This window comes from Panicum virgatum, chromosome 2N (genome assembly GCF_016808335.1).
Source record: "Panicum virgatum strain AP13 chromosome 2N, P.virgatum_v5, whole genome shotgun sequence".
NCBI lineage: Eukaryota > Viridiplantae > Streptophyta > Magnoliopsida > Poales > Poaceae > Panicum > Panicum virgatum.
This window is the reverse complement of record NC_053146.1, coordinates 19,871,735-19,885,096: the sequence shown is the minus strand read 5'-3', so window position 1 is coordinate 19,885,096 and position 13,362 is coordinate 19,871,735. Positions and strand designations below refer to the sequence as shown.

Genomic DNA, 13,362 nt, shown 5'->3' with positions numbered 1-13,362 from the left:
AAGCCCAACGAGTTCCTCAATGGAGATGTAGGATTCACTTTGGTGAATCTGAACTTTGGGAAACAAATCATTGTGTCTCCTTTGTGGTTTGCCTCACTATTCATTTCTCTAGCTATTACTTTATGCTTCCGCTTTGATATATTTGGTTGTGTTGTTTCTGTGTGTGTAGGGACTTTAAATATACTTGATATCACCTTCAGAGGCACTAAACCAGGTTGCATTTGTGCTAGAGTCAAAAGAGGAGAGAAACTTTGATATTGGGCAGGTTCTGCATAGGACCGGTATGACCGGTCACTTCAACCGGTCTGACCGGTTACCTGTTTTCCTTCAGCGTCTAAGTCTTAGACCGGTCTGACCGCTCGGTCTGACCGGTCAGTGTACTGACATTGTTTTTAAGTGCTGATTAGTGTAGAAATTTTAGTGGATTCAATTTGGTTACCTGTTTTTAAGGGGAAGACATGATCTGTAGACTGATAAGCACAACAATTATAATCACGACTAGTCATGATTACTTGTGGACGACTTAAAAACACTGGTTTAAACCGATGATAAATTGGACGGTTCTTAAGGTGTGTTCATATTGAACATGCCCATGCGATATTCTTGTTTGCATCTTGGACTAGCTGGCTAGAGACCGAACCGCCGATCTCTGCTCTGAAAGGAGCGCAAGACTTCAAGGTAGTCAGCCTCCCCGAAGTCGGGCCACGCCTTGTCGGTGAAGAAAAACTCCGCGTACGCCACCTGCCACAGCGGGAAGTTGCTCAGTCGAAGCTCGCCGCCGGTCCTGATGACTAGGTCGGCGTCGGCGGAGAACTCGCCAGCGACGCTGGTCGCGAGCCTGCTGGCGAGGAGCGACTCGTCGATGTCGTCCGGGCTGAGCTCGTTCGCCCGCGCCGCCCGGGCGAGCTCTTGGCACGCCTGGGCTATGTCCCACTTCCCGCTGTAGCAAAACCCTAGCATCACGTGCAGCTGCGAATTGTGCCTCGTGGCCTCGTCGGCTTCCGCGGCGGCGCGCCGCAGAGAACCCGACATCCTTGAGGTGTCGCCGACGACCTGCAGCCGGATACCCTGCCTGTACAGCACGAATAAAAGCCATGTGATAAGTTGTTTACTGGTGCGTAAGATTAGAGCGCCGTGGTTTCGATCTGCCGTGGAAACTCATCTTTATAAGTCATTGCACCTTGAAAAGTTGTCGATGTTGTCGCCGATGAAACGCTCGCAACACCACATCAAGTTTTCGACCTGGGCCTGGAAATAGTCCATCCAAGAAATTAAAGCAAGAAGAATCGTTGGCTATGAGATCAGTTCAGTTGGCGCGGCCGTGCCTTGGGAGTTGGGACGATGCAAGTTCTCCAAGGAGAAGAGGTAGGCGGTGAGCACGCTGATGCCCCAGGCGCGGGAGAGTCCCACGATCGGCTCCAGGTTGCGGAACATGGCCATGTGGCCGTCCTCGGCCGTCAGCCAAGTCGGAGCGCGCGCGTGGAGGCAGGAGGCGCGCACGGCGGGATCGACCGGGTGGCGGCGGTGCTGAAGCTGAGCAACGGAAGGTAGTGGCAAACGGCGAGCGTGAGAGCAGCGTCGTCATGGAGGCACGTCCGTCTAGGCAGAAGGCCTTGTTGGACCTCTACGCTTTTGTCCAAGGTGGCCACTCTCTGGTGTTCACGGCAGCTCCTCAATCGATAGAATTTATAGGGAGAGAATTCCGTGTACCACTGAAAATATTAGATTCCTTTTGCATCCCTACCATGCCACTTTCAACTAATGCCTATGCAAAAGGTCTATTGTGCCCTTGCTTGCTTGCTTTTCTTTCTCCAAATTAAAGTCAAAGCAAACAAGCCTGAACCAGTGCTGCTGGAGCATGAAGAAGCGGATGAATGTTTTCCGACGGTACCGGCCGGGGCAGTGAAGTTTGCTGACCGCTGTGCCTCAAGTTTGTGCCTCGTTCGTCTGGAGTTGTATATTCTAGGCAGATTCCCCCTCTGGTCCCACATCCAGACCCACTTACCAGTACCAATACCATCCCTTTTACCAGATGCATTCCCCTTTTACCAGCCGCATCTTTGATCTTTCCCTTCCTTTTCCACCCTTCTTTCTGATTCTCTCCATCTCTTGATCTAACCGTTCTACCCATTTTTCCCTCTCTCCAACCATGGATCCCCGGCCTCCAAAATCACCCTCTTCAGATCCCACACGAAGGGTCACAGTTGGCAGTGTTAAATTTCTAGGATCGACTAGTGCACAAATCGAGCGGGTGTTTCCTTTCTCTTTCCTTTTCATGAGTACAAAGGGATCCTGGATCTAAAACATGGAGTACAGAGAGAGAGAGATAGAGACCATCACCACCGGCGGAGCTTGAAGCGGCCATCTCTGGTTCGTTGATGGAGATCCGCTCAAGGGCGGCGACGAGTGGTGCAGAGGCATCGTGGGCATAGCGGCGGAGTCGAGGGCGGTGGCAGCGATGCCGATGGATCAGCGTCGATGGCGGTGGCGGTGAGTCTTCCCGCTGCTCCAGCGCCCCCTCTAGATCGGCTAGGGTTTCAGAAATGTGAGTGAGGGTACTGGCGGCGCGGTGAACCTCGTGCCTAGTGCCCCGGCCCCTCACCCCTTTTATTTTGGCGCTGTACAGCGGGGGCCCACCAACCATTAAGGGTTGGGTGCCCCCGATCAGGGCGCGGATTAAGGGCCTAATAGGCCGATCAATCCAACATTCTCCCCTTTGATATCACTTTTTACTTTAACTTTATACTTTAACTTGAAATTTTTTCCTTTAGTTGTTCCATCACAGATTAATGAATAGAGCATGTTTTATCGTCACGGTTCAAGACCGATAGACTCAACAGCTACCATACATATCACTGTTTTGAAACAAATTCTTTATCTTTTGGGTCCTTTTATTCTCCAGAAATCACAGGCTTTCCCTTAAACCCATGCCGGCTATGTGTTCCATGAACACATTGGGTGGTAAGCCTTTAGTGAGCGGATCCGCAATCATTTTCTTTGTACTTATATGCTCGAGTGTAATAGAGTGATTTTGGATTTTCTCCTTCACAACATAAAACTTTATGTCAATGTGTTTGGCAGCACCACTTGACTTATTGTTGTGAGCATAAAACACTGTTGGTTCATTGTCGCAGTACATTCTGAGTGGTCTTTGAATGCTGTCTACCACTCTTAAACCGGGCATAAATTTCTTTAACCATTCAACCTGTCCCGAGGCCTCATAACATGCCACAAATTCAGCGTACATCGTCGATGATGCAGTGACGCTTTGTTTGGAGCTTTTCCACGATATAGCTCCCCTTGCGAGTGTGAACACATAACCGGATGTGGACTTTCGGTCATCGATGTCCCCCGCAAAATCCGCATCTGAGTACCCTTCTATCTCTAGGGAATCGGATTTTCTATATGTTAGCATGAGGCCTTTTGTGCCTTGCACATAATGTAAACCTTTCTTTACCATGATCCAGTGTGCCTGTCCTAGATTACTTTGATATCTGCCAAGTATCTCGGTAACAAATGCTAAGTCAGGGCGTGTACAAACTTGAGCATACTGTAGGCTTCCGACAGCTGAAGCATATGAAACCGCTTTCATTTGATCGATCTCATACTGGTTCCTGGGACATTGAAATTTCCCAAATCTATCGCCCTTGACTATTGGAGCAGGTGAAGGCTTGCACATATGCATACTGTACTTCTTTAGAACCTTTTCTAAGTATGCCTTTTGTGATAGTCCTAATACCCCATTTGTTCTATCTCGGTGAATTTCAATTCCCAAAACAAATGAAGCTTCATCGAGATCTTTCATATCAAAGTTTGAGGACAAGAATTTCTTTGTCTCCAATAACAGACCAACATCGCTACTAGCAAGTAGAATGTCATCCACATACAGGATTAGGAAAATAAATTTTCCACTTCTGAACTTTGCATAAATGAAATTGTCCTCCTCATTTTCTTTAAACCCAAATTTCCTTATGGTTTCATCAAACTTTAAATACCACTGCCTAGAGGCTTGCTTTAATCCATAAATGGATTTCTTTAAGCGACACCCCATATGTTCTTTTCCTTTCACGACAAAACCTTTCGGTTGTGCCATGTAAACATTTTCATACAAATCCCCGTTAAGGAATGCCGTCTTTACATCCATCTGATGTAACTCTAAGTCATAATGTGCCACCAATGCCATTATAATCCTGAAGGAATCTTTACACAAAACCGGAGAAATGGTTTCGTTATAGTCTATCCCTTCTCTTTGCGTAAAGCCTTTTACCACGAGTCGTGCTTTGAACCTTTCTACATTCCCTTTGGAGTCATGTTTTATCTTGTAAACCCATTTACAGCCTACTGTTTTGGCTCCTTTAGGAATTTCCTCTAAGTCCCAAACACCATTGGAACTCATTGATTTCATCTCATCCTTCATAGATTCCAGCCATTTAGATGAGTGAACACTTCTCATGGCTTCTTCATATGAAGTGGGATCACCCTCCATATAGACTTCTTCTGTATTATAAACTTCATAGTCGCTAGAAATAGCCGACCTTCTTTCTCTTTGTGACCTTCTAAGGGCCACTGCTTGTGGCACATTTTGTGCCTCAACTTCTGGCACATTTTCCATAGGGGGCTGTAGCTTCTCCTCCTCATGTCCAACCGCGGGTTCAGGCGGTTCCTGGATGACAGGTTCCAATCCTTCGCTCACTGTTGGTATGGGTGGAGTTGCGACAGGTGTTGTCACCGTAATATCTGGAATAGTTGGCGCAACAACAACCGAAGAAGGTACTGGCGTTACTATTTCAAGAACTTTTGGTGCAGCATCAACAGGTAGTGAGAAAAATGGCTCTTGAATCATAGGAGTAGGCACATACACCCGCTTCTCCTCATGGTTAATTTCTCTAGGTACCATGCTCCCCCTGATCATTTCATTTTGTAGAAAAACAGCATGTCTTGTTTCTACGAACTTTGTATGTCTGTCTGGACAGTAGAAACGAAAACCTTTCGACTTTTCAGGATAACCGATAAAATGGCAGCTTACAGTTTTGGGATCCAATTTTCCAATACTTGGATTAAACAATTTAGCCTCAGCTGGGCCCCCCCAGACCCGAAGGTGAGTCAGTGAGGGTTCTCTTCCTATCCATAGCTCATACGGTGTTTTGGGCACCGATTTGCTTGGCACTCTGTTGAGAATATAGATGGCGGTTTTTAACGCCTCCATCCACAGACTCAATGGCAGTGTGGAATAACTCATCATATTGCGCACCATATCCATCAGTGTACGGTTGCGCCTTTCAGCTACTCCATTTTGCTGAGGCTCGCCCGGTGTGGAATATTGGGCAACTATACCATTTTCCTGTAAAAATCTCGCAAAAGGTCCAAGAACTTGTCCATAAGGGGTATGTCGACCGTAGTACTCCCCTCCACGGTCTGACCTTACTATTTTAATTCTCTTGTCAAGCTGATTTTCAACCTCAGCTTTGAATATTTTAAATTTATCCAATGCCTCAGATCTTTCTTTAATTGGATAAATGTAACCATAGCGGGAGTAATCGTCTGTGAATGTTATGAACGAATCATAACCATCAACACTTTTTACAGGAAATGGGCCACATATATCAGTGTAGATTATTTCTAATGTTCCTGCACTTCGTTTGGCACCCTTTTTAATTTGCTTTACAAATTTTCCTTTAATGCATTCAACGCATTGTACAAGATCAGAAAACTCTAGCTGAGGAAGAATTTCACTCTTCACTAATCTTTCAATTCTCCCCCTCGAAATATGGCCTAAACGACAGTGCCATAATTTCGATGAAGTATCTTGAGTTCTCTTTCTTTTCTTTGTTTCTTTCGCTGACAAGGATTCATTCACATTCACATCACATACATAATGCACTTTATCACGCATAGATAGTAAATAAAGATCATTGTAAAGGAAAGCATCACCAATACAATTATTATCAAACCATAGTTCACATTTGCCATTCGCAAAATGACAACCAAAACCATCTGTGTCTAAGCGTGATACACTGATCAAGTTTCTTTGAAGCGAAGGGACAAATAAAACATCTTTTAATACAAGCATGAAACCATTAACTAGCTCGAGGGAGACATCGCCAACAGCTTCCACATCTGCTTGTACTCCGTTCGCGACTTTCATGTGTATTTCGCTTTTTTGCGTAGTCCTTGTCGAATGGAATCCCTGTAAAGAATTTGCAACATGCACAGTTGCACCAGAATCAATCCACCAAGTAGATTTAGAAAACTGTATATACAGGGATTCATTAACAAATAAAAGTACATTCTCACCATTCTTTGCCATTATCATCTTTAAGTAGCCAGGACAATCTGCTTTACGATGCCCCTTGTCATGGCAGTGGAAGCACACATCTTGAGCTGGAGGGCGCTGTTGCTGATACTTCTGTGGCATAGGGGCTTTGTCTTTGGCTTTAGAGGAAGAAGCAGCATGGAAAGGCCTTTTCTTGTTATTATGCACAAAATTGATAGACCCACCATTCTGTTTCTTGAGTCTATCTTCCTCTTGCGCACACCTGCCAATTGCCTTTTCCATATTCCACTTCTCTGGCTGTGAGTTATAGTTTACAATGAATGTTGCAAACTCTTTTGGCAGAGAGGCAAACACCAGGTGCACCATAAACTCTTCCTTGAGATCCAAGTTCATTGGTTTGAGCTTGGAGTTCAAGACGCACATCCCCATGATATGATCTCTTATAGTACCGGCATTGCCATAGTACCTCTTTGTGACCAACTGCTCTATGATCTGTGTGGCATAAGTCTTTGAAGAACCAGTAAACTGGTTCTTTATTTTTTCAAGGTACTCTGCAGCTGAATCACACTCTCCAATTGAACCCAAAATATTAGGATCAATTGTGTTCTTTATCACTGCCACACATTTCTTGTTGGCATTATTCCACTTTATCTTTTGGAGATCATAAGCCATCTTTAAAGGAGCATAGTCCCTTTCCTTTTCCTGCCACTCAACATCAGTGTCAGATTCCCCTCTCACTGGAGCCGGTGGCTCAGTGGGCTTTGGAGTGGTGATCATCTCATCCACCTCTCCACAGACGAAAGCAAGATCAACCTTCTTGATCCATTCGCCATAGTTGTCTCCTTTTAGAGTTGGGATGTGATTGATGAATCCCATCAAGTTCATCCCCACTGAAAATTTCAAAAAATAGTGAGAACATAATAACAACAATTGCATGTAATAATTCCAACGTTGGTCAAAAATAGAACATACAACTGTTTATGCAATTAAATATATATCACCGTTGGGCAGAAATAGAAATAAATGCACAAGAACTATGAAATTACAGTATTGTAATTAACAACGTTGGTCAGAAAATTAACAATACCATAATCCTCAAAAATACTTTAAACATGCTCTAAAATTTAATTGTCTAGTTGGTTCGAATTAAATTAGAGAGCAACAATATAAACTTTGCAGCGGAAACAAGTAAAAAATTATATTTTCAGAAGCAATACTATGGACTTTTATCTCTAAACAATGTACACGTTGGTGTAAAATTGAATAGAGATCAAACTATAAACAAATTCATTCAAAAAATACTATTGAAAATGCTTCTAAAAAAACGATTAAATCTTTTACTGTTCAAGTGGCCCAAGCACGAATTCGCTCCGCGGCGCACCGCGCCAGGCCTTTGGCCCGACAGCCAACGGGCGGGCCACCAATCCGGCCCAACGCGCTCGCCCACCTGGGCCTCATTCGGCCCGGGACGCCGCGGAGCTCTCTCGGCCGGCGGATCAGGATCTGATCCGCCGGCCGGCCGTGACCCTCGCGGGATCAAAACCGGCGACGCCGGCTCTTCCCCGAAACCCTAGCGGCATTTCTCCCTCCCCCTTCTCTCTCCACGCGACGCAGCGGCGGCCCGAGCGCCATGGTGGCCGGGCGGAGCATGCGGGGCGGCGCCACCGTGGCTTGCTCGCTGGCGCGCGCTCGCCGGAGGGTGAGCGCGCCGCCGTCGAGCCGGCCGTGGACGGAGCCATGCTTTCGAGCCCCGCACGCGCGACCCCGGCGTCCCGGAGCGGCGAGCCGGCGGCTCCTCTGTGCCGTGAAGTCCGGCGAGCGGCGGCGCAAGCGCGCGCGGACTAGGTAGGTCCCGTGCCCTTTCATCTCTAGGGTTAGGGTTAGGGTTTGAAAATCTTTTCAATTCGAGATCAATTTGCTTTTCCTTTCTCTGAGTCTTTCGATTCTAGTTCGAATCCGTCTTTTCCCCTACGGGATCTATGCACTAGCAAGGCGATTGATACCATTGTTAAATTTCTAGGATCGACTAGTGCACAAATCGAGCGGGTGTTTCCTTTCTCTTTCCTTTTCATGAGTACAAAGGGATCCTAGATCTAGAACATGGAGTACACACAGAGAGAGAGATAGAGACCATTACCACCGGCGGAGCTTGAAGCGGCCATCTCTGGTTCGTTGATGGAGATCCGCTCAAGGGCGGCGACGAGTGGTGCAGAGGCGTCGTGGGCGTAGCGGCGGAGTTGAGGACGGTGGCAGCGACGCCGATGGATCAGTGTCGATGGCGGTGGCGGTGAGTCTTCCCGCTGCTCCAGCGCCCCCTCTAGATTGGCTAGGGTTTCGAAAATGTGGGTGAGGGTACTGGCGGCGCGGTAAACCTCGTGCCTAGTGCCCCGGCCCCTCACCCCTTTTATTTTGGCGCTGTACAGCGGGGGCCCGCCAACCATTAAGGGTTGGGCGCACCCGATCAGGGCGCGGATTAAGGGCCTGGGCCTATTAGGAAGGAGATCAATCCAACAGGCAGCGGTTCCTGGGAGTTTTTCAAGGTTAAAACCAGTGGCTTTCTGTTTGCGCTGCTCCTGGTTGTGGGCAAAAGTTAGTAGAGCCGTTTTTTCATTGTTATTGTGGTGAACCGGCCTGCAGTTTAACTTCAGGAATGAAGTTGAATTCCAGCCGGAAATTCTACATGTGCCATGAGACTAATATCAGCTGGGTATTAGGTCTTTGTTTGTTTCTGTCGATCCCCCCACCCTTATGGTTGTTTCCGATCTTTGACTTCTCTTAAATAGTCTTAGAATCTTACGTTTCTTTTTTTTCCCAATTTTATTTTGTTTTTTTAGGGCTGCAAGCTTTAGATTAGGAGGATTTTACTTTCTCCATGACGGGACTGACATCAAACTGCAAGTAATCTCATAAAATAAATGGCTGGGACCATTATGTTCATAAAATCCCAACAGAGCTTAAAATTGGCAGTGCAAACTTACAACATGGTGGAAATCATATAGGAGATACCCATAGCTCTGCTTTCATTCGCAACCACATCGCTTACAATTGTTGCAAGGTAAAATTTTCAGAAATTTATGGGACAATACCTTTCTATCACCATCCTCGTCTGATCTCTCTTTTCATACACTACTAGAAAACGGGCCTTCGGTCCAGGTTAAAAGTACCAGCTGCCATAGCAGCCGGTACTGACCAATAGCTCGTGGTGCCTAAAGAAAACTTTTAGTACCGGGTTGTAGCATAATCTGGTACCAATGATTAAGAGTCAGCACCGGTCAATACCACTACCTGGAACCAATGAAGATAGTTTCGTGTGACAGCATGCACCGAGACCAAAAATTGAGCATTGGCACCGGTTGAAACAAGCAACCGGCACAAAAAAAATGGCCGGCCTCTCTCCCTCCTCGATATTTTAAGTTCCTGGCCATCAGCTCATCTCTCTTACCTCTCTTACCCTCTCATTCTCCCTTCTCTCCGCGGCGGCGTGGCACAGCCTCACGGGCGGCACAGAGGTGCTGCACAACGGCGCCGGCCTCGCAGGCACGGGGCGGGAGCATGGCATGCTCGCGGAGCAGGGCGCAGCCTCGCCGCCGCCGCCGCGGGCCACGCGAGCCGCCGCCGTCGCTGTGGGGCGCGCGGGCCGCCGTCGCTGCAGGAACTGGCCGCCACTGCCACTGTAGGGGGAGGCCGGCCGCCGCCGCCGCCGTGGTGGGGCGCGAGGGCTGCACTGCTGTAGGAGCTGGCCGCCACCGCCGCCATGGGGCACGATGTCCGCCACCGCTGCGTATCTGCGGGAGCTGGCCGGGAGCCGACCGCCGCCGCCGCTAGGAGGCGCAAGGGCCATCACCACTGCGGATCTTCGGGAGATGGCCGGGAGCCGGCCGCCGCCGCCGCCGCCGCCGGGCGCGAGGGCCGCCACCGCTGCGGATCTGTGGGAGCTGGCTAGGAGCCGGCCATGGGGTACAGTGTGAGGGCCGCTGGCCGGGAGCCGGCCGTGAGGTGCGGCGTGAGGGCCGCCGCCGCAGGAGCCGGCCTTGGGGTGTAGCGCACGGGCAGCTGGCCGCCGCCGCTGCCGCTGTGGGTGATTTTTTCTTTTTTTTCTTACTTTTATGAAATAGAGATGCACGTGGGATTGTATGGATTGTATCTATCTTGTGAATAATTTTTTGAATAATTTGTGGGATCTATGTGTATTGTGTGTTGGTCGATTAAATATTCTGTGTTTGATTCTTTCAATTGAATCGCTAGCTCCACTAGTGGAGCATGCCAGGGGAACGGAGAGAGGATGCGAGGAACAGGGTGGGTGGGGGGAGGGAGGATGCAAGCGAACGGCGTAGCGGCCCTTGGTACCGGTTGGTATTCCAACCGGTACTAAAGGAGGTCATAGGCACCGGGTGAACCCGGTGATTTACTCGGTGCCAAAGACAGACTCTATTGGTCTCACTTTGCTAGCACCAGTTGGAGAACCGGGACTGAAGTCCGTTTTCAACCAGTACTAAGAGCTCTATTTTTCTAGTAGTGATAACCCATGTTGTGATAGATCATAGTCCCATGGAAGATGCAGCTGCTACTTGTTGGACTTTTAGTCTAGAAAAATAAACGTGCTAGATCCAAAATGATGAAGTTTGCAATGATACTTTTATTTCAAGGTTGGGTAGTAAACATGAATGGATGGACTATAGATGCTTCACCGTTGATCTTGGTGTGAGCTGCCACAGGTCTGTTCGTTGTGGGCTTGCATTTTAATGTTTCAAGTAAGTGGTTCAGGAACAACCCGGGTTTATTTGCCACTCACTATGCTCGTGCATTTGATGGTATTCGTCTTCTTTGGGATCTGGAGATGGTCATTATTCAAAATAAAACACAAAATAGATGTGTTCCTCATGCATGTAAGTATTATATCCAAGCTGAATGCAACCTGGCAGATTGATTCTATCCTTTTATTTTTGTACGCCGGTCATGGTTTGCATCATGCAGAATTATTGTTCGATTTTCCCTCCATGGATAGGAGTTTCGTCCACATCCTGTCTTTGCTGATTGACCTCTTGGAGATTTGATCCACTGGGTTCCGAGGTCAAAGGCTGTTGCTCAACTTTTGAAGCCTGGTTGGCCGACCAGTAGTTTGTTGCCGCAAAACGGCTTGTGTCATCTGCTGTTGGTACTGCACAGTTGTAGTATCTTTTTATTTTGGTTATATATGTTGCCAGACATCTGATATTATTGAATAGCCACAATTTGTGTCGACTATGTTTGGACTAATCAGGTTAAGACAATTTATGTTCTTGCTTTTGTTAGAACAGTCCTGGTCAGAATGTAATGAATGGATCCGAGTACTTGTTAGCATTGTAGTACTGGTTAGTCTTTTGATACCAAGATCATTGTCACAGTGAAATGGTTACAACTGACTGGTGCTAACACCATATTGGTGAAATGGTTACAATTGACTGGCGCTAACACTCATAATGTTATCACTTCACTGCACAAGTACAAAGTAATGTTCAATTCAACAAATGCCATTCGAAGCATTCTTCAGAAGGCAGCATGATTGGCACTAAGTAGCTTACAACAGCATACAAGATAAATGTGTTTTGTTGCACCTTTACAGCCTATCACAATCAAAATTGTTATGTTATCCTAGTTGGTAACAAATGTTGATACGAATTCCAGGTTTTTTTGACAATAAAACATTGGCCAAAAAGTACAATTGTTATGTTATCCTACTACAGTTTCTGTAACATGATGCCCTGATTGATCCTGGTTGTCAATCCCTTCGCCGACGAAACCTCTGGTGGAGATATTGCCACCATGTTTAGGACTTGCCAGCAGAGGATACATTATCGCAGGTTAACCAAACAAAATAGGTGTGTGTTGGTCAAACATTTATCGCTTGAACTATTCTGCTCAGCCAGGTAATTTCTACACCAAAATCTTTTATTAGAGCTCCAGAATATCCATTGGAGGACTCTGCTTCTTCTATACGGCCATTCACTAAAATTGGATTCATGTTACCACGCACCTTGTCCACAGCGCCATAGTTAAGCACACCATTTGCTTGCTCTCATTACAATATCTGGGAATGTTATTGCCGATGAACCTGTTTGGCACTTGAACAAACCACACTTTCAGACAAAGAACCAAGGGTAAATCACTTTTTCAGAGCGCGCGGGTGGAGGTGGGATGCTGGGATTCCGAGATTTCAAAAAAGTAATACAAATACTCTGCAAATCACTAACGGATTTGGTTCCCATCTGGTAGTTGAAGTATGAATCACCATGAATGGGTAGCATCTGGGAGCGGACGCTTCCTCCATTGAAACAAACTGCCTTGCTAGTTTTGAATCTACAACAACGAATTCAAAGATCAGTATAAACCAACACAGAAAAAGAAAGGGAAATGAAATCCGATCCAAAAAAGTACCAATGCCATCGACATGCCACACTGAAATGCGTTGATCGTCATCTTCCATATTGCTCGGATCCTCGCTTCTCTATTGTGGTGTTGTACCAACTTCTAGCAAATCCAGATCTAGATGTAAGAGGAAGACTTCATTGTCGAGCTCTGTTGAAGAGGAATGAGGCATGGGAGAAGAGACATGGCCGGAGGTAGTGAGCAAGAGAATCCAAAGGTGAAGTGGTTTCCAGTATCAAGTTGCCTGGATGGGTGCCTGTAGCCTTTGCAACCTTTGCAAAACATGCCTGGCGATAGTGGTGAGGCAGTACTTGGCAGGCATCATGTGGGACCCGCATGGTACTTCTGGGACCATCTTCCCAGCAGCGATCTGGGGGCAGGAGCAACGGGGCTGATTGTGATTGGTTAACCAGATGGTCTGAGCCTGCATGGCCCTAGTGAGTCAGGCTGCCCTGGGCCAGGCTGTGAGCATACAACCTCCTTTGATTGGTTGCACGCATCTATGCAGCATGGTTTTGGTGGGCAGTTGATTGGTTGGCAGGATGGGGATCTGCTCTAGCTATTTTTCTACTACATGTGTGCTCAACTTGCACCTCGCAAGCCAGGCCCGCCAGAAACGGCTGATTCCCACATCTCTGCAGAGCCTGGCCGCGGGGAGTGATTTGCACGCCTGGAGCACTATA

At 47.2% G+C, this 13,362-nt stretch overlaps 2 protein-coding genes across 3 annotated transcripts; both read right to left on the bottom strand.

Moving 5' to 3' along the window:
* Positions 1-573: 573 nt before the first annotated feature.
* LOC120662477 (dehydrodolichyl diphosphate synthase CPT5, chloroplastic-like) lies at positions 574-1,440 on the bottom strand. Its single transcript, XM_039941618.1, has 3 exons — positions 1,321-1,440; positions 1,181-1,248; positions 574-1,072 (listed from the first exon to the last, which is right to left on the bottom strand). The coding sequence occupies exons 1-3, from the start codon at positions 1,438-1,440 to the stop codon at positions 628-630; spliced, it is 633 nt and encodes a 210-aa protein (XP_039797552.1). The 3' UTR covers positions 574-627.
* A 10,285-nt stretch (positions 1,441-11,725) lies between these two features.
* LOC120659963 lies at positions 11,726-12,943 on the bottom strand. Of its 2 annotated transcripts, XM_039938264.1 has the most exons (4): positions 12,689-12,943; positions 12,505-12,610; positions 12,288-12,365; positions 11,726-12,187 (listed from the first exon to the last, which is right to left on the bottom strand). In XM_039938264.1, the coding sequence occupies exons 1-4, from the start codon at positions 12,735-12,737 to the stop codon at positions 12,106-12,108; spliced, it is 315 nt and encodes a 104-aa protein (XP_039794198.1). In that variant the 5' UTR covers positions 12,738-12,943; the 3' UTR covers positions 11,726-12,105. The 2 variants fall into 2 exon arrangements, 1 of the variants encoding a protein (XP_039794198.1); XR_005669295.1 differs by having other exon boundaries at positions 11,726-12,365; positions 12,543-12,610.
* Positions 12,944-13,362: the final 419 nt, after the last annotated feature.

Excerpts from the sequence above, each read along its gene's own strand:
- LOC120662477 (XM_039941618.1), bottom strand. The coding sequence starts at position 1,440 with ATGGCCATGTTCCGCAACCTGGAGCCGATCGTGGGACTCTCCCGCGCC. Across the intron at positions 1,249-1,320 it reads GTCCCAACTCCCAAGGCACG|GCCCAGGTCGAAAACTTGAT; the intron begins GCCGCGCCAACT and ends GACTATTTCCAG. Across the intron at positions 1,073-1,180 it reads AACATCGACAACTTTTCAAG|GCAGGGTATCCGGCTGCAGG; the intron begins GTGCAATGACTT and ends CGTGCTGTACAG.
- LOC120659963 (XM_039938264.1), bottom strand. The coding sequence starts at position 12,737 with ATGGAAGATGACGATCAACGCATTTCAGTGTGGCATGTCGATGGCATT. Across the intron at positions 12,611-12,688 it reads GTGGCATGTCGATGGCATTG|ATTCAAAACTAGCAAGGCAG; the intron begins GTACTTTTTTGG and ends TCGTTGTTGTAG. Across the intron at positions 12,366-12,504 it reads ACCAGATGGGAACCAAATCC|GTTCATCGGCAATAACATTC; the intron begins GTTAGTGATTTG and ends AGTGCCAAACAG.